At 37.0% G+C, this 27455-nt stretch overlaps 1 protein-coding gene across 4 annotated transcripts in view; it reads right to left on the bottom strand.

Moving 5' to 3' along the window:
• LOC139959376 (poly(A)-specific ribonuclease PARN-like) overlaps positions 1-25760 on the bottom strand; it is a 56049-nt gene extending 30289 nt beyond the window's left edge. For 3 of the 4 annotated variants that reach the window (XM_071956940.1, XM_071956942.1, XM_071956943.1), the window contains exons 1-18: positions 25619-25760; positions 24648-24808; positions 22000-22145; positions 21521-21588; positions 19889-19970; positions 18945-19005; positions 17352-17541; positions 16435-16500; positions 15063-15101; positions 13848-13893; positions 13078-13158; positions 10791-10925; positions 10152-10238; positions 9363-9438; positions 4956-5142; positions 3977-4032; positions 1684-1845; positions 551-803 (exon numbers count right to left, since the gene is read on the bottom strand). In XM_071956940.1, the coding sequence (XP_071813041.1) occupies positions 551-803; positions 1684-1845; positions 3977-4032; positions 4956-5142; positions 9363-9438; positions 10152-10238; positions 10791-10925; positions 13078-13158; positions 13848-13893; positions 15063-15101; positions 16435-16500; positions 17352-17541; positions 18945-19005; positions 19889-19970; positions 21521-21588; positions 22000-22145; positions 24648-24666 (1754 nt within the window). In that variant the 5' untranslated portion in view covers positions 24667-24808; positions 25619-25760. Of the gene's footprint in view, positions 1-550; positions 804-1683; positions 1846-3976; positions 4033-4955; positions 5143-9362; positions 9439-10151; positions 10239-10790; positions 10926-13077; positions 13159-13847; positions 13894-15062; positions 15102-16434; positions 16501-17351; positions 17542-18944; positions 19006-19888; positions 19971-21520; positions 21589-21999; positions 22146-24647; positions 24809-25488 lie in introns of all 4 variants that reach the window. The other variant, XM_071956941.1, reaches the window with a different exon arrangement.
• Between the last annotated feature and the right edge of the window lie 1695 nt (positions 25761-27455).

Genomic DNA, 27455 nt, shown 5'->3' with positions numbered 1-27455 from the left:
CTCACTTTCATAAAGAGTTAACGAAATGTGGCAGGTTCGTGATAACATAAACTTATACAAGATATTCAAATTCCATGGTCAAAAAAGTGAACTCAAATTGGCTAAGGACCTCTTTGCATCATTTCATATTTAAGTTTCTAGACAGAAAATTTGGAGTACCAGAAACCTCAGAGTATAGTACTAAAGCATTGTACTATACCTTAATAACAAAAATAATTAGAATAAGAATAATCAGCAGTTATTTTTACGACCCTTAAGCGACCAAAAATGTGGGATAAACCTGCAAGGGCTTATGGATTACAACTTACACATCGAGTGGCTTCCAATTCAACATACTTAACTCAAATTTGGAAGCTTTTCAACTTAGAAAGTCATTTCAGATGGGAAAACCATAGATTGCTCTTGTATGGAAAACCCATCTTACTATGACCCCTATACTATGATAATAGTACAAATTCAACCCTAGTCTTTAACACCCCCCCCCCCCCCAAAAAAACCCACAATTTTTGGACACATTTGTAGTTTCTCTTTGAGGTGGTATGCGACTTACTTTGGGTTCATGGGCTTCTGTTTCTTGGCTTCTCTCTCAGTCAGTTCTGCGACCTCCTCATCTGGGCCCATCACCTCCTCTAGAGAGTCATGCGATCTCTTCAGCCCTTTGGATGTCAGTTCCGAGGGCGGTTCCGATTGACGGATTGGGGCTACTTCCTGGGCTTGGAAGGGCTCGCTCACGTATTCACATATTTCCTTGTATTTGTTGTACGGCATGATGACGTACGACGGGCTAGTTGGGATGTCCAGAACTGCTCGAGACGAAGGAAATTCACCATTTATCAGTTGAGAGAGTGCGGTTTCTCATCTCACCTCTATTTTAACACGTATAGTGCACTAAGCTAATTTACCTTGGGACATGGACAGGAGATCCCTAGTACTTTATTCCCAAGAAAAATATATTTTTTCAAAAATAAATAGCTTTAACATGCTTAAGCATTTTAGTGTCATGCTAGATCAAGCTGTAAGAACACCAAGGATATTATAAAAAGGCAAAGGTCTGTTTCATGGAAGCTAAAGAAAAACTAGCCCACCTGGAATGCGGTTAATTTACAACAGCATGTTTTAAGTAAACATGTTTGTCTGAATGTTAAGCCAAATTATGGCTGTTCTGTAACTTGCAATCCTTTTGAACAAATTTAGCTCATATTTGATTTGATAATTTTGAGAGATAGGAATAACATGGAACAACTGGTTACAAATTGTAACTAGTCATGTTATTGGTCTTCCTATGTTACACAAATATACATATTGTAAACAAATTTTAGCCACAAGTCCTTTACCAAACCTGGTCATCAACCAACAGGGAGGTGGAGTGCAGTGCAGTATTTTAAAACCATTGGAAAAGCTTTCCTTAAAGTGCTGAAAAAATTCAACAACTGCGATTGCTGGTTCTTACCAACCATAACTTTCAGATTCAGAATATGTGAGAGTTGCAGCATATATATGGGTTACTTTACACTGAAACTTTAGCTTAAAACTTAGTGACTTGTGTTATAAGATTTGAAATCTGTTCTTGCAATGAATCATTTTGCTATCATTTCTTCAATGATGGATGATCATGTTCAACACAAAATACATATAAATCTCCCTAAAACTCCCTAAGATGTAGAAACTTCACAAAACAATTACCATTTCTAGCCATATCCTTTCGAGAGAGGGCCACAAATGCTGAGCAGTCGTCTTTCCATGAGATTTGAACTGGGCCCACGGAAGAGAAGAGGTGATGCAGATCACTGGACCGCCACTCCTTAGGGAAAGTAACATGGAACAGATGGGACCGGTCTGGTGACACTATTGGTAGGAAATAAACAGAGAGAAAGATTATACTAGACGGCCACTCCACTGGATCAGTAACAAGGTACTGATGGGACCAGTCTGGTGACACTATAGGTAGGAAATAAACAGGGTGAAAGATTATACTAGACGGCCACTCCACTGGATCAGTAACAAGGTACTGATGGGACCAGTCTGGTGACACTATAGGTAGGAATAAACAGGGAGAAGATTATACTAGATGGCCACACCACTGCATCTATAACAAGATACTGATGGAACCAGTCTGGTGACACTATTGGTAATAAACAGAGAGAAATATTATACTAGACGGCCACTCCACTAGATCAATAACAAGATACTGATGGGACCAGTCTGGTGATACTATAGGTAGGAAATAAACAGAGAGAAATATTATACTAGACGGCCACTGCACTAGATCAATAACAAGATACTGATGGGACCAGTCTGGTGATACTATAGGTAGGAAATAAACAGAGAGAAAGATTATACTAGACGGCCACTCCACTAGATCAATAACAAGATACTGATGGGACCAGTCTGGTGATACTATAGGTAGGAAATAAACAGAGAGAAAGATTATACTAGACGGCCACTCCACTGGATCAGTAACAAGGTACTGATGGAACCAGTCTGGTGACACTATAGGTAGGAAATAAACAGAGAGATAGATTACACTAGACGGCCACTCCACTGGATCAGTAACAAGGTACTGATAGGACCAGTCTGGTGACACTAAAGGTAGGAAATAAACAGGGTAAAGGATCATACTAGACAGCCACTCCACTGGATCAATAACAAGGTACTGATGGGACCAGTCTGGTAACAATTTACAGATCGAGGAAGAAGCAGAGAATGATTACTTGACAGCAACAATGAAGTGAACATAGCAAGAAACAGACATACAGATCTGGTGACATATCAGGAAACTAATACTGTTATGAGGATGACTCCAGAACCACACAAGTTGCAAACATCCGTTTCATGTGACCAGTGATCAGCACATAACTCTTTGCACAAATCTGACTCTTGTGATGCTCGTAAATTAAACCATATTAATAATTTCAATTGATTTTGGTTTTAATAAACACAACTGAGAAAGAAACTACTATCAAAAGTTACAAATATAGGTCATTCTAAGGACTGAGATAAAATAGTATCTGTTCATAAAATACAAGAATCATAAATTAACTTTCTTCATATATTCACACTCATAAATTCATACGCACATTTTTGTAGTCTTCATAAAAAAGTTTACACAGTTCTTATTCAAAATTTTTACTTTCGTGTAAAGTGTTGTCTCCTATTTGCAATGATTGAAAACATGAAAAAGCCGTTATAATAAGTAAGCTATTAGTTAAAGTGAATTTGCATGCATAAATATTCACAACACAGAATTTTTTTAAATTTTTTTAGTATTGTCATCTTTAATGAGGGTAGTCCTGCTCAGCGCTGAAGCACTGCTATCCAGAGGATCCCTAATTATATATTTTAAAGGGCAAAGTTAACAATTTTTGATAACTATGAATCACAGAATCGTTATCAAAGTTTGACCTCTGAGATGTCATGTTTACAAGGCTTTGACAGTTTGACCTCTGATCTCCACCAAGTTTAATAGGGATGTTTTACTCACCAAAGGTATTTATAAATAATTTAATAATAGAAGTTTAAACGGACTGAAGTCATGTTAACATGGTCGTAAATCAGCTTCTTGCATTCAACTTTGGTTATTACATGCCAGATATTAGATCCAGACATGTTTTCTGCTTGATATATTGTGTTTACAAGGTTTTCACCATTTGACCTCAGGTGACCCTAAATGACTTTTGACCTCCACCAAAAACAATAGGGTTCTTGAACTCAATATGAGGCATCCACATGCCAAGTATGAGATCAACGATCTCATACATTCCTTTTACAAGTTAAACGAGTAGAAGCCAACTTATTTTGAACCATAGTTAGCCACGGCAGGTGTATGGATATATTTGGCATAAATTTTTAAAGGGCTTCCATTCAATTACACATGAGCGCAAAATGCACATCTCAATTAAAGCGAATAGGAAAATGGGGTTTCATGCAACATGTATCACACATGTAACATGTAAAGTCTGTCAAATATCATACTTACGGTCCAGTCCGATCAAATTCAAATAGGGCAACTCGCTGATCATATGTACCGCTAATCTAAAATGGAATCAGAGACGACAAGAGGTTTACAAGTGACCGACTGACCAGTGAAACTGATGCCTCATGTGCCTCCCTTCACTAGCCTCTCAACGAACAAAAAAAGAAAACAAATGAAACATGCAGAGAGGCTTTGAAGGGCAAAGCTGTCAGAAAAAAGGGAAAAATATCCACATGTAAAAAAAAATAAAGCAGTATAAAAATCAAAGACAAACATACCTTTAGCGGACCTCTCATTACCTCCAACTATCCCCCCCCCACCTCCACCCACAGCTGAGCAATACATGCAAAATCTTCCCACCCCACTTCCTTAGTAAATAGTTCTACTCCCCCCTGCCCCCACCCCCTGGCCGTATCTCCGCACGCTCTCGTAGTCAAAACGACTTGTAAGCTTAACCAGCTATAACAGTGTTCACCAAATTTTGCATTTTTGCAATCCATAAATTATATTAAAATTAAGACTTCCTAGAAAGGAATATCAACTATCAATAAACTGCTTCCTATTTAGCCACTTCAAACCCAACCCCCCCCCCCCAACCCCCAACCCTACTGAATTCAAGGTATTTATTGAATCAAAAGGTATAAAAAAAACTGTAACGCCTCAGTCTTCTCTTTCCATTAAAAGACACATTGCTTGTCGAGAAAGGTCACCAAAATATGCTAGAAAGTCAACGAATGGTCCCCAAAATATGCTAGAGAGTCAACGAATGGTCACATGTTTTCAAATGTTGTCAACACTAAAATTAATGAATACTCTCGGGTAACACTCCTCAATGGCTAGGAAATAATCTGAAGGATCCAAACCCTTTCGGGAAGGTATGTATGTTTGAAAAACGTTTCTGACAACCGTCAGCAAAGCTTACTTTGGAGGGGCTATATCGACGACCTTTGAAGGATGGAACTTCCAGAGAAAAGAACCTTACTTGTTCATGAATGGTTCCATCAGCTGACTGGTAGGTGACACCCTACCCCCCTTTGGGGGTGTCTTGACAAGAGATCCTAAGTAATTAGCCATGGTCGCAAAACAGATTCCGGTCACAAATGCGTCGTAACCAGCTTCGTGTAGCTGTTCATTGTGAAGGGTATATTCTGGAAATTTTTGGGCTGTCACTGAAATGAAAAATAACAGAAAATGGGTGATTTTTTTAATAAGGTTACCTTCGATTTTTTGCTTATTTTGCATACCATGAATAAACATTAGGTTTATTCAAAGCGGAATAAATGACAAACTTAACTTTGATGAAGTTACAATATCAAGGTATTTCAAAAAAACGTCCCTCAAATTTCTTAGATTAAAATGGAGAAGCAAAACCAAAAACTATTATCATCGGCAAAGAGACACTTGTAATGACCGCCTCTCCCCCTTTCCTTTCCCTACCCATCTCCCTACCCCCTCCCCCACCCTCTACAGCCAAGGAAACACAAATCCTATCATCAACATGAGAGAAATCACAGGTTTACTGTTTCCACAAAAACAAAGATCAGAGTCTTGAAAAAATCTAAATATAACATCATGAAGCTCCACTGGCATGAATATTCATGCCCTGGTTTTCTGGATTTTTTTTTTAGCTGCATTTTCTGGTAAGACCTAACGATGACATTGGTTTCAGTATCGACACTGACAACAGGAAAAGAAAAACAAACGAGGTAAATTATAAGATTTCACCTCTGAGTTGCACATCATGTCATTACAGATTCACAAAATTGTCAGTTCAAAGAAATGCCTAAATTTAAACTAGAATATCTCCCAATAAATAGGACAAGATTTGTTGAGAGAGTGGCCTTCTCTGAAGATCTCAATCACAAATGCTAAAAGATGGCAGGCGATTGGGTCTGCTTCTCTTTCTATTTGAATCCACTAAGTTCATTTTTAAATGTTAAAATGAAGCCATAAATTTATGTTAATTCAAGTCGAGTGGGTGTGTCTAAATGACTTTAACTGACCAGCAGGAATACAAAAGTTGATAGTTAGTATTAGATAGTATGGTGTTAAGTATGTGACATAACACCTTGGTCTCCTTTTAAGAACATTCAGTTCACTTTCATAGTTCCACTCCAAATGCAACTGCAATTTATGGTAATTTCAGATCAGGGGGTGTGTCCAAATGACTTTAACTGACCATTAGAAAGACAAAACATGATAGTATTAGAAAATATGGTGCTAAATATGTGACATAACACATTGGTCTCTTTTTAAGAACATTCAGTTCACTTTCATAGTTCCACTCCCAAATGCAACTGCAATTGATGTTAATTTTATTCGAGGGGGTGTGTCCAGATAACCAGCTGACCAATAGGAAGACATGACCTGATAAAAAGACATCAGTATTAACAATTGTGGTGTTGACATTAAACATAACAACTTGTTCCCTTTGCAAGAATATCTCCTACCAGGAGTTTTACAAATACAAGTTTGCTCATAGTGCATAAAGAACAGAATAAACAAAACAGTGTCAAAGACATAAAAAATCGGTATTCAAACTTTTCAAACTCAACAAGATATTTGTCTTAAAGTGACAGTGACCATCCCAACTACACATGAAAAAACACATGCAGGATTTTTTAAAGGCTGGTAGGGTGTAAATACCCTCTGGCTATTCCTCACACTTATCTCAAACTTTCAAATTTGAACACATAATACAGATATGTTTTCATTGAGTGGTAAAACCTAGTATTTGTAAAAAAAAAAAAAAAGTCAATAGATTGATTGCCCCTTATTCTAGTGAGAAAACATTATGCTAATATGTTACATTTACACTGATTGGATTGGAACAATTTCTGTCCCCCTTATCAAACCTTTCAGTTGTTTCTATAAAAAAAAATACCAAAAACTTAACAAGGGATCCAACTGGGACATCCTCCAAGAATCACTTCACAAAAGTAATTTATTTATTTATTCTGTAAATTAAATATTCGATTTCAGTTAAGGAATCCTGTCAACTCTCAGACACTTTCTGATATATAAAGCATATTAAGCACATGCAAGAAGAAAGACAATTGCTTCAAGTTTTCAACACAAAATTCAAGGACGAAGAATAACAACCACAAAAAGCTAATTTCGATGGACGCAAGTACTTTCAGTTCCCAATAGGAAACCACAAGGTTATTAATTAGTTATTTCAGAGTGTAGCAGTCCCTCCAATTTCTTAAAATGGAGAAGCAAAACGAAACCATCATCATGGGCAAACATAACTGAGACACTTGTTATGAACACCTCTCCCCCTTCCTTTCCCTACCCATCTCCCTACCCCCTCCCCCACCCTCTACAGCCAGGAAACATGAATCCTATCATCAACATGAGAGAAATCACAGGTTTACTGTTTCCACAAAAACAAAGACGAGAGACTTGATAAAATCTAAATATGACATCGTGGAGCTCCACGTGCATGAATATTCATGCCCTGGTTTCCTTGATTTATTGGAATTTTTTTTTTTAGCTGCATTTTCCGGTAAGACCTAACGATGACATTGGTTTCAGTATCAATACTCACAACAGAAAAAGAAAAACGAAAGGGGAAAATTATAAGATTTCACCTCTGAGTTGCACATAATATCATTACAGATTCACAAAATTGTCAGTTCAAAGAAATGCCTAAATTTAAACTAGAATATCTCCCAATAAATAGGACAAGATTTGTTGGGAGAGTGGCCTTCTCTGATGATCTCAATCACAAATGCTAAAATATGGCAGGCGATTGGGTCTGCTTCTCTTTCTATTTGAATCCACTCAGATAGTCAGTTCATATTAAAATGTCAAAATGAAGCCACAAATTTATGTTAATTCAAGTCGAGTGGGTGTGTCTAAATGACTTTAACTGATCATTAGGAAGATAAAAGTTGATAGTTAGTATTAGACAAAATGGTGTTAAATATGTGACATAACACGTTGGTCTCCTTTTAAGAAAATTCAGTTCACTTTCATAGTTCCACTCCAAATGCAACTGTAATTTATGGTAATTTCAGATGAGGGGGTGTGTCCAAATAACTTTAACTGACCAATAGGAAGACAAAACTTGATAGTTAGTTTTAGACAATACGGTGTTAAATATGTGACATAACACCTTGGTCTTCTTTTAAGAACATTCAGTTCACTTTCATATTTCCACTCCAAATACAACTGCAATTTAGGTTAATTTTAGTCGAGGGGGTGTGTCCAAATGACTTTAACTGACCATTAGAAAGACAAAACTTGAAAGTTAGTATTAGAATATATGGTGCTAAATATGTGACATAACACATTGGTTTCTTTTTATGAACATTCAGTTCACTTTAATATTTCCACTCCAAATGCAACTGCAATTTATGTTAATCTTATTTGGGGGGGGGTGTGTCCAGATAATCAGCTGACCAATAGGAAGACATGAACTGATAAAAAGACATCAGTATCAACAATAATGTTGTTGACATTAGACATAACACCTTGTTCTCTTTGCAAGAATATCTCCTACCTGGAGTTTACAAATACAAGTTTGCTCATAGTGCAAAAAGAACAGAATAAACAAAACAGTGTCAAAGACATAAAAAATCGGTATTCAAACTTTTCAAACTCAACAAGATATTTGTCTTAAAGTGACAGTGACAACCCCAAGTATACATGAAAAAACACATGCAGGATTTTTTGAGGCTGGTAGGGTGTAAATACCCTCTGGCTATTCCTCACATTTATCTTAAACTTTCAGATTTGAATATATTATACAGATGTCTTTACATAGAGTGGAAAACCTAGTATTTGTAAAAACAAAAGTAAATAGAGTGAATAACCCCTTATTCTAGCGAGACAACACTATGCAAATATGTTACATTTACACCGATTGGATTGAAAATTTCTGTCCCCCTCATCAAACCTTTCAGTTGTTTCTATAAAAAAAATACCAAAAACTTTATAAGGGATCCATCTGGGACATCCTGCAAGACTCACTTCACCAAAACTAAAAAAATTTTTCAATTATTAAAAAATCGATTCAGTTGGAATCCTGTCACTCTCAGACACTTTCTGATATAAGCATATTAAGCACATGCAAGAAGAAAGACAACTGCTTCAAGGTGCAAAGTGCAAAATTCAAGGACGAAAAATCACCACAAAAAGGTACTTTCGATAAACGCAAGTACTTTCAGTTCCCAATAGGAAACCACATCAATTAGTTATTTCAGAGTGTAGCAGTTTTGAAGGCTATGAATATGGTCTCTCTAATAATGCTATGGTTCTAATGTACAGACACTGTTCTTCATTTTTCCATTGGTGTAACTAACAACTCGCACATAGCACTTTGCTATGCGATACTTGACAATCATATTTTACCCTGTAATAAATTCAAGAAAGCCAGTCTTACCTGTGTGAGGGACTCGGAACGGTTCTTGATGACATAGGTATTTCAATTCAGCAAGGCTTGAAAATGGAATTAAATCCTGTGAATCAAATAGCATTTTTCATAAGAAAAAAAAACATTAAGACTTATAATTTTATATTTATTTCCCCAATCTGTGAAAAAAAAATGATCTTGAGACTGAATTAAAAATGTTGATGAAATACAGAGCAACATTTAATTGTTTTTTTGTTTTGAGATTACAAGTTTTTCATGAAGAGCAATGTGGATGACTTTTTTAGGGTCTAAAATACTTGTAAGGTTGTCCTCCTTTCAGTCTATTACCTCCCCCTTACTTGTACCCATGCACATCCATTCCCCCCCCCCTCCTCCACCCCAAGTCACTCACAGTGCACTTGAGATGAAAATGTCTTGCTTTATATCTTAACTTGCCTATTAAAGATTGCAGATAAAATATTTAAAAGGTGCTCGACAGCTTTTTCTCAAATGTGCACAGTTACAGATAAGAAGTTGTTACTGGTAATTTATAAATAATTATTTAAATTGTGAAAATGGTTTGAGATGACAAGTTTTTCATGAAAAGCACCACTCCCCCCCCCCCAAGTCACTCACAGTGCACTTGAGACAAAAAAAATCTTGCTTTTATATCTTTACTTGCCTAATCAATATTGCAGATGAAATATTTAAATTTCTCGACAGCTTTTTTATTTCAAATGTGCACAATTACAGATAAGAAGTGGATACTGGTAATTATAAAATAAATATTTAAATTGTAAAATGAAAGTTTCACTTTACTTTGATAGGATGAGCTGTGGCTAAGACTTTGGTGTCAAAGATTTTGTTGAAGACGGCATTTGTCATGGATTTGAATTCTGCAAGAGTCTAAAAATTAGAGAGAAGAAAAAGTGACAAAATATATATCTAATAAATTTATTAAATAATTATACAATATAATTTGCATAAAGAGTTTAAAAGCTGTAAGAGTATCTGTTCCAGATGATATCAAACAAACAAAATCACACAAAAACTAACATTTAAGGGCCTTTAATTGATCTTCAATCAGCAAAAAACTGATAAATCAAAACAGGAAATCCGTTTGCAAGAATCAATATGACAACCTCTCTAATGTCATTTCATTGATGTATTTATTTATCTTCTGGTTTTATCTGCCAAACTTCTCTCTCCTTTTGTAAATACTTCCTTCCTCCTTAATTAGTAAAAATCGATCAGAACAGCCTGTGACAATAATGCACAAAAAAAATACGGAAAGGTTTAAGGGAAAAGTTGTAAACGGCAGACCCGACTATGAAAATTTCGCAGTAACGTTTTGACCTATGAGCGTAAATTAATTGGCAAAACTTTGAAAAAAAATCCTCACAATTTATTCTGGAAAGGTATTTTGTCTCTTCTTTCCAGCAAAGAGGATGAACTTACCTCTGGAAGAGTTCCACTGAACTGATGGAGGGTGTGCATGAGGTCCAGCATCATGTTATGGCCGACGATGGTCCTCTTGGATGAAGACAGCATCTGAATCACTTTGGCAAAACCCGCTGCCTCTTCCACCTCATCCTGCAGAATAAGAACGATACCCTTGGTAAGCATTCCAACATCCACAGGTACCCAGGCAGACGATTGCATCATTCCCAGGTACCCAGGCAGACGATTGCATCATTTCCAGGTACCCAGGTAGACGATTGCATCATTCCCAGGTACCCAGGCAGATCATATAATTGAATAAGGAGCCACTTCTAACCCTAACCCATCCCACCATTCCCAGGTACCCAGGTAGAACATATAATTGAATAAGGAGCCACTTCTAACCCTAACCCATCCAATCATTCCCAGGTACCCATGCAGATCATATAATTGAATAAGGAGCCATTATTAACCCTAACCTCTCCCACCATTCCCAGGTACCCAGGCAGAACATATAATTGAATAAGGAGCCACTTCTAACCCTAACCCATCCAATCATTCCCAGGTACCCATGCAGATCATAATTGAATAAGGAGCCATTATTAACCCTAACCTCTCCCACCATTCCCAGGTACCCAGGCAGAACAAATAATTGAATAAGGAGCCATTTCTAACCCTAACCCATCCAATCATTCCCAGGTACCCATGCAGATCATATAATTGAATAAGGAGCCGTTATTAACCCTAACCTCTCCCACCATTCCCAGGTACCCAGGCAGAACAAATAATTGAATAAGAAGCCATTTCTAACCCTAACCCATCCCATCATTCCCAGGTACCCATGCAGAACAAATAATTGAATAAGGAGCCATTATTAACCCTAACCTCTCCCACTATTCCCAGGTACCCAGGCAGAACAAATAATTGAATAAGGAGCCATTTCTAACCCTAACCCATCCCATCATTCCCAGGTACCCATGCAGAACAAATAATTGAATAAGGAGCCATTATTAACCCTAACCTCTCCCACCATTCCCAGGTACCCAGGCAGAACATATAATTGAATAAGGAGCCACTTCTAACCCTAACCCATCCCATCATTCCCAAGCAGAACAAATAATTGAATAAGGAGCCATTATTAACCCTAACCTCTCCCACCATTCCCAGGTACCCAGGCAGAACAAATAATTGAATAAGGAGCCATTTCTAACCCTAACCCATCCAATCATTCCCAGGTACCCATGCAGAACAAATAATTGAATAAGGAGCCATTATTAACCCTAACCTCTCCCACCATTCCCAGGTACCCAGGCAGAACAAATATTTGAATAAGGAGCCATTTCTAACCCTAACCCATCCCATCATTCCCAGGTACCCATGCAGAACAAATAATTGAATAAGGAGCCATTATTAACCCTAACCTCTCCCACCATTCCCAGGTACCCAGGCAGAACATATAATTGAATAAGGAGCCATTTCTAACCCTAACCCATCCCATCATTTCCAAGTACCCAGGCAGAACAAATAATTGTATAAGGAGCAATTATTAACCCTAACCTCTCCCACCATTCCCAGGTACCCATGCAGAACATATAATTGAATAAGGAGCCATTTCTAACCCTAACCCATCCCATCATTCCCAAGTGTCCATGCAGAACAAATAATTGAATAAGGAGCCATTATTAACCCTAACCTCTCCCACCATTCCCAGGTACCCATGCAGAACAAATAATTGAATAAGGAGCCATTATTAACCCTAACCTCTCCCACCATTCCCCAGGTACCCAGGCAGAACATATAATTGAATAAGGAGCCATTTCTAACCCTAACCCATCCCATCATTCCCAAGCAGAACAAATAATTGAATAAGGAGCCATTATTAACCCTAACCCATCCCATCATTCCCTGGTACCCAGGCAGAACATATAATTGAATAAGGAACCATTTCTAACCCTAACCAATCATTCCCAGGTACCCAGGCGGTTTCACTTCTCCCCAGAATGGCGACATCAAAGAGTAATAACTCGTTCTTGTAAAATTCCACTCGAGGAACGTAAAAACTTCTTAAATTGCCAAATTAGGAGAGTATTAGCCCATTTTATGTAAAGCCAATAAAACTTAGCTCGGACTAGACGAATGGCTGAAATCTGTTCTGCAGCAAACTTCACAGACTTCGACTGTGATTTGAACATCATGAGATTTCAACATGTGAAGATATTGCCAAAAAAGTTTGACGGAACACACACAAAGATCCGCTCCGAAATATTTCAAGATGATAACTTAATAGATATTAAAAGATACAAACCATGGCATTCTGTAGTTTCTGCTTATCCAGTTTCTTCTTTTCTTCCTGAGATGCTCTGTTTACGCAAATGCTTTGCAGTCTCTGTGAATAAAATCAGAAAAAATCGAAAATGGCGTCTTGCGTAGTTTACTACTTTTCTCATTCCTCAGGTTATTTTGTTCTTTTTCGACCAACCCTGGTTTTCTAAGTAACATGAGATATGCGATACAAACCTCTAAAAAATCTCTAAAAAAAATGGTGAGTGAAGACAAACATAGAAGGGTGAAGGACCCCCCCACATTGGGTGGTTTTTATACAGAGCTAGTTCAGTCAACACGGAAAGTAGTTTTCACGATAGTTTTGTTAATCAAATCCACGAACGATGTTTGGTCGTCAGTTAAGTTTCATTACGATGAAAATCATTTCAAACATGGAAAAACTTTGAAATATTCCAGAATGCCGTTTTGGAATAAAGGATTAATTACAGAGATCTTCAGGAAAGCTAAAATATTTGCTACAATTTAAGGATAATCCCTCTCTGAGAGTTTGTTTATGAATAAACTCTGTATTATCCATGGCAGGAATATCAAATGTTTAGATCACATTGAAGATCCTGACATTGACACAAACCTACCACAATTATTAATTCCTTGGGCATAGGTAACAGAAGGAATCTATGTATTAATGATGGTATGAAATAAAATATGTATTGTAGAATAAAAGATGGGAAACATAATTTTAGTTTTCTCAAGATGTCCCTTTTTAGCAATATTTATAAGACTGAAACTAACACTTTTCTCAACAGGATGAGATTCCAAATGAACACCAGTTGGCCATCTGGAATGTAAAAGGAAAAAATTGCATTTTGGGTAGATACTGATGAACAAGGTAGGAAGAGAAATAAGATAACATAGAGGGCAGTATTTGCAAATAAATTCAAATCTCCAGTCAAAATTTTCTGTTCAGTGTAAGAAATTTACCACAGAGAAAGCAGAAAATGTAAGCTATTTATGTCAGTAACAGAAATGAGGTATGGACCGTATAATCAAGTTTCATTTCTTCAAATGTGAGAAGTATTTTGACCCTGTGACTTTATCCTTGAAAATATGTTTCCCGACATCCAAACATGGAAACGATTCGTTGTCTCAAAATTGCCTGCATTGCAATATTACGTAGCTCTAGATGGGACAGGGTCAATAATAATTTGATTACGTACGTAGCTAATAATACTACGTATGTACGTAATAAATATTACGTACGTACGTGATAATTTTACGTTGACTATACCTAGGTAGTAGCAGTTCGTAGATACTGTTACATATTGGCCTACAAGAAAGATACTTGCATATGTACGCTTTACTGTACGGTATTACTATATTATAATATACTAATACTTCTCGTTGATTGTAAACCTCGCATGTATCAATCATCCAACCACAGAAGTCAAACTTAGTTTAACGATTGAGCGGACTACAAAATGCCGGAGACAGCAAAGGTACGTTCGTTCCACTAACACTACAGGTTTGCCTGTGCCTAAAATACATACAAACAAGTTCATCCCTCTCCCGCATCTTTGAAATGAAGATATAATCCGCAGTATATCATTGCTTACATTAGACAAGTGTTAACATAGGCTATATAACGTACGTATGTACATAGGCCTAATTATTACGTACGTAGGCCTAGATTACTACGTATGTACGTAACAATTATCACATACGATTGTTATAATACTACGTGTGTACTTATTATCACATATATACATATCATGTACGTAAGTAGTATTATTATGTACGCATGTGATCATTATTGCATACGTACGTAGTATTATTACGTACATACGCAATAACATACCATGTCCTCTCTAGAGCTTCGTACAATATTTTATGCCCTCTCTTTAATATAATGTTAGTTTGGCTGTTTGACTGTTTTTACTAACGCAAAGACCAATAAAACTGAGGGGAAAGAAAAGGAGAAAAAGCAGAAAATGAAAGAGAGAGACTTACTTGGCATAAATGGTCTGGTAGATTAGCTTCCTCTTAAAACTAAATAGAGAAAAGTAAAGATGAAAGAAAAGTCTATAACCGCAAGATACTTAGAGACTGTGTTTGATATTTCCTTCAAATTTGACTAAATATATTGTTCTTTTGAAAACTCAAGGTTAAAGGCTCAGAGAATCCACTCATTAAAAGCAGGTACTACATGACTCCTACAGACTGAAGCTACCTCACAGAAGCCACTTAAGTAGCAAATGATCAAATACACACCGCTCGGCAAATGTGACCATCTCATCAGGCATGAGTTCCAACACACCACCATCTTGTAAACAATCTTCCCAATGGACACTCTGACAGGGCCCAATTTTAAGGTTGTCCTTCCACCCATGAGGTTCATTTGTTAAACATATACCAGAATACCTCAGAGGTACGAGCCACACATGAGGTTCATTTGTTAAACATATAACAGAATACCTCAGAGGTAGGAGGCTTTTGAGCAATAATGTTCCTCTGACTGAATGAGACCCTCTCAATAGAAAGCATACCTCACAAGATCTATTGTCTTAAACATAGAGACTGACAGATAGATACACATATTAGCAGATCTCTTGCGCTGGTGTATTCCTCTTGAAGATCTTGGTAATACCAGCACCCTCAACCCCCCATTACTCAAAGCATACCTCAGATGATTTCTCAAAGCAGGTAACTCACAAAGCTAGTTAATATGACCTAGTGTTTTTGCTCATTACCGAGTTACCATCAACAACTTGCGTGGCTTTCATTTCATGATGAGAACAAGCTTAAACTCATTCAAAAGTACATCAATTAATCCACTTTTAGGTCTTATTTGTCTACAACACTAAAGTTAAACTTTCAAGGTTTATAGTCTTGTATGAAGGCAACATTTAACTCCCTGGTCACTGGTAACTTGTCACACCCATGTGTGGACAATTCAAATATTCTCTCCCCGGGTATTACAGGGCATCACATTGACATGTCCCCTGAGTGGACATCCAATACAGATGCAGCCACAAACTATATTTACCAGATACCTCGCAGGTCCCCACTTACACACCTCGGTAAAGAGAGGCAAACGAGATCAAGTACCTCACCTTAGGACACAACGTAATGATCTGGCTATGACTCAACCCCTTCATTCCTTAGATGGCAATTCCATTGGACCACCACGACGCCCACTATTGTATTCTCAAAAAAACACAGGACTGATCAAATGAAATACCCTACAAACTAAGGATAAACTTCAATACCTAAATTCAAACATTCTACGTGAAGAACAAGATAACTTCAGTACCATTGTAGGAAATGCTTTAAATTTAAACAGACATCTATTTATAAAGAGACAATGTTCAGACAACCTTACCCATTGCAAGGTGGAAGACTCAGATTGGCTTTCTTTTTGTCCGGTAGAAACTTCTCGACATCATTACTGTGAGGAAGAAACCGTGAGATTGCTATGAGGAACTCATGATACATCTAAAAGTAGAGCAAAGGTAACACTGGGTATGTAGGTGAAGCGGGGGAGGGGGTGGGGGAAGGGGAATGAGGAACTCATGATACATCTAAAAGTAGAGCAAAGGTAACACTCGGTATGTAGGTGAGGAAGGGGGGGTGGGGGAGGGGTATGAGGAATGAATGAGAAATCCAGTTCTTGTCATTATTTGATATGAAATTGTCAATTTAGAATGTAATGACTTGATAAGCTACTGCTAATTTTCAAAAGATTGGTCAGTTCCTTTAGAAGGCAGGATTGCGGCACGTAGTATCTTCTGAGACTCCAAACGTCACAGATTTTATTTGAGAACAAGTTATCCCAGATTCTGGTTTTAATTTATACAAGATAAACACATACAATAAATGACACTAAATAAACTCTCATTTTTAGCCTATTGGATCAGACAAGTCCACATAGACTGAACCAACATAAGACCTTCGTTCAGCCTACGTGTGGCCTTGTTGACTGTTTTGCAAACCTTGCTAAATCACTTTTCTTTTTCTTTTTTTCTGATTTTATGAACATAGGTGACAAAATGTTCTGAAAGTAAAACCTACACTTGCTTTACACAAACCTCTGCCCTTGTTGTTAGTGGTACAAATTAATAAACACGACACTGCATATTGTTAATATCAAATGTTAATTCTCACATAGTAAAAAAAAAAGGGAAAGAGAATGACACCAGCCAATGATGAAATATTATGTAGAATTTAAACTCTGTTTTTGAAATGTCTATGTGTTGCCAAAGATTAAATGGATGTAAGAAAGAATATCATATTTTTTACCATATTCCCTCTAGGAATTCCTTCTCCTCCTCGGGGACATCCACCGGTGCTTTGTTCGTAGCCGGTGAGACAAACTTTGGACTTTTGCCTGTGCCACCGACGGGGTTGTAGGCAACCTCTGACTGGGAATGTCGTTCCAGCACAAGGTCCTTCAACCTCTCTTGTTCCATGTTGGTCAAGAATGGAATACCTGAGAGATAATCAAAGAAAGGTTGATTTGGTTATTGCTAAAGTCAAGGAAACATGGTGCTCTTCCATCAATCAATGTGGACTTATACTGCGCCTAATATAAAATGTCAATCTCCATCACAGAAAACAAAACATAGTAATAAATAAAAAAGTAAAATAAAAAGACATGTATAATTGTAGCACATGTGGCTCAATGATGTCATATTTAGACTTGATCAAGTCCTCTTCCTTGTGTGTGAAAAAACTATATATATTTATCTCCAGAATGGAATAATATTTTTCTTAGCTGTTTTGGGTGAAGTTAAACATGACACTTATCCCCATCATAATAGATCAATATGTTTGTTGAGTTTATGTTTCTCTACTTAAGGTCAGTCTCCTAAGAATGATGCAAGTGAGAAGTACATTTCATAGCTCAACAAAATGATCAACAGCCTTGTGAGACAAGCTTCCCTATTGGTTAACAATTAATGTTACTTCACTGTCAACTATAAAACAAATTAAGCACTTTAAATTCCTGTACAGAGTTATTCATTGTACAACAGAGAGTAAGTAAATAGGGTTTGTAATTTGAATACAGTATTATCTATTACAGATCCATGACATTTTCTTTGTCACAAGAAGATGAAATTACTAACGTCCGGCATACAGACACTGGTATAGAATTGTTCATATTTGCGAACAAATTTCACCTCTCTTTTTTGGAACATTTTGAGAAAAGCTGATAAATTGCAGGCTAGAATTGCAAGATATTGGAGGTGCAATTTTAGCAACAACAACAACAACAAAACTATTGAAGGAAACCCAGTAGTAAATAACACTATGAAAAGGAAAAAATCATTACAGGAATTATTTGATAAGACAAGGATGGAAAAAGAAGCCAATGCAAATATCATTGTTAGCTTGTATGGTACAGATTTTTCTGATGAACAACTCCCACCACTATCTATGGAAAATCTTGCCCCATTTGGAACGTAAAATTTGTGATAGTGTCACAAGGCTATGAAACCATTTCATTATGTCTTTGTATTCCTTTCCATATTTTCAAGGTGACTTTCAAAAGTGTTCAACTGATATCAATGTCAGTATAACTTTGTGTTAAAGGTTTTAATATTTTAGATTGAACTTTTGTAATAAGACATTAGAGCCGTTGTTCATCATAAGTTGCTCTGTCACAAAGACAAATGATATTGGTCTATTGTACATCTCATTAGTATGACAAATAAGTCCCTAATGACTAATAAGAACATGGAAAGAACACAGAAAATGGGAGTAAGCAGGACATTACAAACACATTGATCCAGCCAGAACACACCAGTCGCTGAACAATGCAATTCTGGACGATCAAACATGTGATTGCAATGGTCAAAGGTAAGGTTACTTTAGTACGCAGTAAACACTTACCATCGCGGAAAACTTTATTGAAATCAAAGTTATGGGATGCCAGAAAATCAATACTGGAGCTCTGGAATAAATAAACAGATTGTGTAAAGTTTTGTTGAGCGAGGTGTTAAATTTGTCACCTAACAGAGATCCCTGACTATCTAAGACATTTGATGGCAAAATCACAAATGCAGACCACAAGTGACCCTCATAACAAACTGCTAGATATGCTATTAAAAAGAATTCACTACTAAGCTTCAAAAACCCTTTTTGATTTTGGAAGGGTTAGGGAAGACATTTTTGGCTTTCCTTTACACTTTTCATCTATTTCCAGGATGTTTCTAACTTTTATGACAATATTTCTCTTCACAAGTTTCCATTGTGACTTAAAACTGAGCAAGACATCTAATGCTCTTGTGTACCTTATTTTGCAACGCCTGTAAAACTGTTCAGTTAGTCGTACAATCGTTGACAAGGAAGGTCTACGTCGCACCCTTGCAGCTTGTTGCACCAAACAACAAATTAAATTGTGACTATAATGAGGCACAGATTAACCTTAGCCTGTATCAGTGCCATAAATGATTCTGTCACTAAGTTTTGACATGCTGAAATATTACCAGCATAATAGGAGTACGACTCATCCATTGTCTCAAGTTCTCAACTTCAAGAAAATTTTTACGATCATTTTGGCAGAGTGACAGATTATGCCATCAACACATTCATCTTTCATTTTAAGAATCCACAAAATTGTGACAATTTGAACAACAAAAAAATACAGTTCCAAGGTCAGATTAAAACATGAACAAACATTTACATGGATAGTTTATATAAACAGTATACTATTTGTTTAACTATCAAAACTATATACTGCTTTCATCTAGCCTACAGCAAAAATACTTCAAAAGCAGGCAAATCCGCATGAAACAATGCCACTTGTATTTACAACATGACTGCTTCTTTCTCACCTGACAACGGAATCGGATATCAGGAGCATGTCTGTTGACCGGGCGGGGAAATACATAAAAGTTGAAAGGGTACGCGGTGTACCTATGAGAGATGACAAATACACTGGTGTTAAAAACAATTGAAAATTCAAGGAGAAAATGAAAAAAGACCTAGCCTTCAAAGTTAAAAAAGATGGTTCATTGCTAATCAAGTAAAAAGAATCTGTATCTATAGCATATATGCATACAACATAGTATACATCATAGCATAGCACACAGCATAGCATAGCATACAGCTGATCTGTATAGCATTAGCAGATATATGCATACAGCATAGTATACATAATAGCACAGCACACAGCTTATTTGTATCTATCGCATTAGCATATATGCATACAGCATAGTATACATAATAGCATAGCACACAGCTTATTTGTATCTATCGCATTAGCATATATGCATACAGAATAGTATACATCATGGCATAGCACACAGCATAGCATACAGCTGATCTGTATCTATAGCATTAGCATATATATGCATACAGCATAGTATACATAATAGCATAGCACACAGCTTATTTGTATCTATCGCATTAGCATATATGCATACAACATAGTATACATCATGGCATAGCACACAGCATAGCATACAGCTGATCTGTATCTATAGCATTAGCATATATATGCATACAGCATAGTATACATAATAGCATAGCACACAGCTTATTTGTATCTATCGCATTAGCATATATGCATACAACATAGTATACATCATGGCATAGCACACAGCATAGCATACAGCTGATCTGTATCTATAGCATTAGGAGATATATGCATACAGCATAGTATACATAATAGCATAGCACACAGCTTATTTGTATCTATCGCATTAGCATATATGCATACAACATAGTATACATCATGGCATAGCACACAGCATAGCATACAGCTGATCTGTATCTATAGCATTAGCATATATATGCATACAGCATAGTATACATAATAGCATAGCACACAGCTTATTTGTATCTATCGCATTAGCATATATGCATACAACATAGTATACATCATGGCATAGTACACAGCATAGCATACAGCTGATCTGTATCTATAGCATTAGGAGATATATGCATACAGCATAGTATACATAATAGCATAGTATATATCACAGGGAAAGGACTTTGCGCGTGACTAAACCGAGCACCAATCGTTTACCAGAAACAGTCATTTTCAGTTGTTCAGTGTAGAGTGGTTAGTTGCATCTTGCAAGTTTAAATGGTCTGGACCACTATAGAAAAATAGGTCACTATAAAGTCAAGTTGATCTTGGTTACGACCAGTAGGGGCACCACATGGCCAGATTTATAAAGAAGAAATCTGCTATTCAGATGAGCTTCTGAACTTTTTCTTTGCTGTGTGCAGAGTGTAGCCAGTATTAAGTGCTTGCCCTGTGCAAGTTAAACAAACTATAAAACATTAAACCATACGAAGTGTGTGCCCAGCTTTCGACATCTATTATTATTACAGTCTGGTTTTGAATAGGAGGAATTGGCGGGATCAAAGAACACATCAAGTATCTGCAAATTTAAGAGAAACAGCTCGTAGCAAAAGTTGTATAAACGTCGTTCAAATACACAGCGATGATTACATACCTTGATTTTGCACCGTCGTATTTGAAGACACATAGGCCAAACTGAACTAACAGGAAATCCATTGAACCCTTTTGAAAAACAGGGAGAAAAAATTAATGTGAATTAATTGGAGGTGACAACAAGAAACTACATTCTTTCTGTTTACAATTATGATATAAGTTAGAATACACTGTACACAATAGAGGGATACATAGAATGAAGTTACTCCCTTCCACCAACACTCCCCCCCCCCTTCCATCCCCTGAAAGGAATATCATGATTAACATATGATAGAGATGGTTACAACTTGCATGACTTCCAAACAAGGCAGCCCCCCTGACAATCTTTTAATCTGAGATACTACCAAACATCTTCGAGAGCTGTTTAGGGAGGGCTGTTCATCTTTAACCATCTCGATAATAAAAGGTTACGGTATTTTTCTGCTCTGTTGCTTAAACCTTCTAGTGAGTGCTAGACTGATTTAGAACTCTCATTTATACCGTTCTCAGCTTTTGATATCGCTCCTCGAGAGAGTCAAATTGATTCGGTTTGTGGATACCGTGTAGACCAGTGAATTCTCCATCGATGGCTACGAACGATGCATTCTCTAGAGCTTGAGAGAGAAGTTGGCATCCTTCCTTGAAATCTATGAGCATAAATTAACAAAAAATTAGCAGAGATTCTAGAAAATGTAGATTGCATGTCTCCCAATCCACAATATACAAACTGTATCTGACCACAAGAAATACCAGGAATTACGAAGGCAAAATGTTACTTCAGAGGAGTGAAAATATTACATTTCGTTCAAAAAGTATGGAATATATTGAAATCTGGAAGAAAAATCTTCCATCATATCAGCCTACTCTGGGCCACCAACATTTTCATATATTGGTTCCCATAGCAACTAGGCTATTGTACATACATTTTTATGTCATATTTTGGTTTGAATCTTGAGGGGCCAATGGGGTTCAAAAACTGATGACTCAATTTATTATAATTCAATAACTTTAGATAACTAAACTCTAAACACAGTTCAATTCAAAAACAAATCCAACTACAGATCACTTTTTCTTGAGAGGGTTAGGGCTAGCGTTAGGGGGGGGGGTGCATGATCCCTGATAATACAATTTATGCGAGGCTCAGTAGCCTTATTATCCAGCTTCTAAATGGCACGGGTCCCTTAGGGAAAATGGTAGAATAGGAATCACTATCAACCTAAAGCACTTCACTACTCACTTGGAATAGCACAGGACTTCCTGTGATCTTTCAAACAAAGATCGTACATTTTATCAACCCATTTTTTTTGGGGGGGGGGGAGGTGGGGTAGGCTTGCACGGTAAACCGGTTTTAGTACCGAAACCGGTTTTTTCCAACCGAATTTCGGTACTATTTTTTATTTTAAGAAAACCGAAAAACCGAAAAAACCGGAAAAACCGAAATGTGAATTTCAAATACTGGAAAAAACCAAGTTTGTTGACTTTGGTTTCTCCTATTTACAGTTCTTTTTGCAATATGAAAGTAAATTGCAACAAGAGAAAGCTTTTCTGAAAGACGACATTGTCAGCTACGATCGGCACACGCCATAACCAGTGCTTGAGGGTGGATAGCTAGGCCTAACATTAGGCTATGCAGCCCTTATATGCGTGCATCAGTTAGGTACCTTGTAGTATTGAACTGACCTTGGTTGCCAACGTTAGTAGTTGTGAGAAGTACACACTCAAATGACGAGATGCAGTTCAAAATAAATTATATCCGTGTTTGTCCTCTTTGTGTTCTTCTTATTATTTAACTTCAATTTAATAGTAGAGGATATGGAGAAAATCTTTTCAAACACATTGATCACAGTTCGTGTTCAAAAAATGAACGTTAAAACTTGAAAGGTACATTGCGCAATCCACAATACCACACGACATGTACAGTCGAAGGAGGGGGGGGGGGAGGCTCTGGGAGTTTAACAACTAAGATGCAACAAGTAATATTAGAACAATGAACAATCACGGGGGGGGCTCTGAGTTTAACAACTAAGATGCAACAAGTAACTTTAGAACAATCACGGGGGGGGGCTCTGAGTTTAACAACTAAGATGCAACAAGTAACATTAGAACAATCACAGTCCATTATTCACAAGACACACCTGGCGTCAGGCTTGAGTCAAGGAATATTAAAGGAGTAACAATGTTGCATACATGGCTGGAAATTACAGATGTTGCTGTTGGGACAATTCTCCTTTGTACGCTAATAGATTTTATTTTCTTTGTAAGTTTCCTTTAAACATTTCTTCTTATCAGTTATCAGACAAGGCGTCTCTCAGTTGGTTTTCGTTTGCGTTGAAGAACACATGTTTCCAACTTAAACGTTAACAATTTATATTCTTTGCCGACCTAATCCCCGCTTTTGCCAGGGATATTTTTCAACTTGTACTTGAAAGTGTAGACGGTAAATTCTCTTCACTCCTTGAAGAGAAATTTATTTTACCGCCAAGATACCACCCGCGAACATGGCTAGAACATATAATATAACATTTAACATGAACGTGATATTTTTTTTCTGAACACGAATTTGAACTTCGTGAAGTACAGTAAACACAAGACAAACGATAGGTGTACGTGATGTTAAAACTTTAAGTAAATTTTTTACTAACCTATTTCTTTTCGACATATTTACTTCAGTTTAGTTAACATAGGTTATAAAATGAGAGTCAGAAGGCAGTAACATTTCTTGAATTTATTCTTCTTATTTTTAACAATTTACTGCGAACGAACATACTTGAACACGCTGTTGGTAAAGCTTCAAAAATACGCATCTTAGCGATCGAGATTTGGATGTTTTCAATGCAATTCGGGAGGGGGAAAAAAACCGGTTTTTGAGCCAGATTCGGTTTTTTGCTAGAGAAAAACCGGTTGTAAGTTTTCGCGAAACCGTGCAAGCTTAAGGTGGGGTGACAAACCTTATCCCCAAGACATTGCATTAATGAGCTATTCATTCCACAGGTCAGAGTGGATTATTTTTGTGTTCCAAATGTAAAAGTCTTGAACTGATATTATATGTACATCTGGCTACGACAGATCAGTTCTTAAAAGTGATACTATATCTGACGGGAACAGAATACAATATGTATGCCAAGAGACAAGTTGGTTTCTGTACTTACTATGTCTGGTAACTTCCATTTTGTAAGTCACTGATGCACATCCGGCTGAAATCACAATTGAGGGCCTTGCTGAATGTGAGGTAAGGTGCTATTGCATTTCCACCTTGCTAGTTTTTGTTGAACATCGATGCGTGGTTCCAAGGCAGTGATTAGGTGCTTACCTATAAATATATGAATTTTCAGATAACCTTTTCAAAATTTACACTCTTGCTATTTCCACCTTCAATTATTTCATCATGAATGTTGACTAAACAGGGGACGCCTTTGTTCATAAAATGGCTAAGACAAAATGGGCTGCCAGCAACATAGTTTAAGTTATTTAATATTGTCAAAGCAATAAAGGCATATCCAAGGTTCATGTCTCAACCAATATGAAGTCAGCTGGGAAATAATAAGTGAATCGCTAACCATGTACATTTGTATTAAGCATGGGTAGTATTCTTAAACTCATTTATTGTCATCCACTTAAACTAATGACGTATTCAACTTTTTAGAAGTAAACTATGACACAATACTTAGTTAGAATTGTAACCATAATACTAATACTATACCGTACTAGTATTTAGCAAGCTACCGTACAGAAATTGCCCAGAGTTTCTTTAACAAACTTTCCTTAATATGTAAAATGTAACGAGAGAGGTGCATACACTTCAAGGCTCGATATGGAATTAGAATATGAGACATCAATTGAGATCAATTGAAAGTCTTAAATACGTCATACTTGAACCCAACTAGCCTATCATACATAACCAAATATTACTGTCAACCTTCCGCTGCAAACGTAGGCCTAGGCTAAAAAGTTACACACGGTGTGCCTGCATTGGGCTCTGTAAATAGTTACGTTATTAGCTGTTATCTCGAACTTGACGAACAAAGATTCCACAGGGAGAGCTTTTATTTTCAATTCTTATTGGCTTAGCGGTGACCCTCCTTTTAGCCAGTCAGTAGTTGAATACAACGATTATACTTACGAGATAGTACTTGCAATAAACGATTGCTGGGTTCTTTCTTGTTTCGATGATCTGTGTGGACAGGCAGACTACGATTGGGAAGTCCCGAATTAAATGAGCGCGCTGTTTCGGAATAAAGCAAAGTTTGGAACGCGAAACAGCCTTTCGGTTACTGAACATGACATTTAACTCCCCTCTTCTGTGTTCTAAACGTCGAACTGTGACATGTTTTTTCAGAGCGGTATACATATTTCAGGTAGAGAGTATGAATACTATCTCAAATATATATATGTCAATCCTATAGAAAGTTGATAAATATGATGACCTTTAGGAGACTCCATAGATACGTAGCGCTGATTTAGATACGTAGCGCTGATTTAGATACGTAGCACTGTGTGAGCCCTGAGATCAGAGACCCAAATCCGAATATTTTGGACCTAATGTTATAGTCATCCGTTGACCTTGAACAGAGGGGCCTACCGTGAAAACGTACGCAAAATTCATCCATTAATATCTCTGCGAGAATATTCAACTGGATACCAAATAATGGCTAAAAAGTCCTTAGATGTTGTCATTATCACAATCAGTTCAAAAGATAAGTTTGGAAAGCATATTAAAGACATTATTAAAAACCAAATTTGGCACAGAAAACGATGTCACTACGGATGCCATGTAATATCATTCACACAACTTGTGCATAGGTAATTTAGCTCTTTCGTTGAATCTTCGAAATAATCTCAAAGATGGGAGTACTTTTATGCTTTTCGTCAAGGATTAATTAAAAGGGATGTAAATCATAATGTGCTGCGTGCAGTAGCGTAATCACCGAGAGGAGAAGGAATGAGGGCTGGAACCTCTTCCAAATATCTGTCTAACCACCTTAATAATAATCTTTTTTGGGGGAACGAAATGCACTTTTTTAAATTGGGGTTTAGCTACCCAATGACTTCGTGTCTCAAGGAAACATCCTGCATAAGGATGGAAATACATAGGTGGGTTTGGGGTTGAGGAGGGGTATTTAATGATGGTGTAAACACGGGGATGGGTGGGCTAGCTCCTTCCAAATAGTTGTCTGCCCCCACCCCCCCCCCCACCCACCCTCTCATACTACAGTCATATTTTTTTTTTACGGAAAACAGGTTCTGTCTGCCAATCTAAAATGCACTGACTCCCCCTAAAAAGACGTTTAGCAACGCCCCTTACCGTGGGGGTATGACGAGGGCTAGCGCCTTCTACATATTTGTCAGGCCCTCTCAAAAACAGTCAGTTTTTTTATGTAGAAAATAGTTTCTACCTGCAGTTTCCATAAAAGCATTGGCCCTCATAAAAAAGGGCGTTTTGTTACGCTTCTGACCGAATTGTATAGGTGAGGTGAGGGGTTGAAGAGTGGGTTAACTGACGATATAAACAAGGGAACTTGTAAGTCTTTCTGTGAGATTTGAAAGACAAAAATCTTCAAACGTAATTACCATTTAAATAATGCCTGCTCTCGCTGGTTTATTTCAGACTAATTGATACGCTTATCAAAAGAAATCCATTACAATTTTTTTTTTACGAAAAACAAAAAAACAGAGCACACTGTCTTCTATGACATCCATGATCCAACAACATTTTTATTTTCTCGATAAATGTAACATATTATACCTGAGACAATATATAAATATTAAATCATAAATTAAAGGAGTCAATGAATACATGACAAATGAATTACCAGTATACCACATTTGCAACACTTATCGTATCAGGAATGTACTAGGCTACTTCTACGCTATTGACTGTTATATGCATCCTGGTGCAACACATACACCATTGAGAAATCTGACATAGTAAAAAGTATATAGGCTGAGCCTAAACTACT

The sequence above is a fragment of the Apostichopus japonicus genome, chromosome 19 (assembly GCF_037975245.1).
Source record: "Apostichopus japonicus isolate 1M-3 chromosome 19, ASM3797524v1, whole genome shotgun sequence".
Taxonomy (NCBI): Eukaryota; Metazoa; Echinodermata; class Holothuroidea; order Aspidochirotida; family Stichopodidae; genus Apostichopus; species Apostichopus japonicus.
Note: the sequence above shows the minus strand (reverse complement) of the source record. Positions and strands in the feature narration are given on the sequence as shown.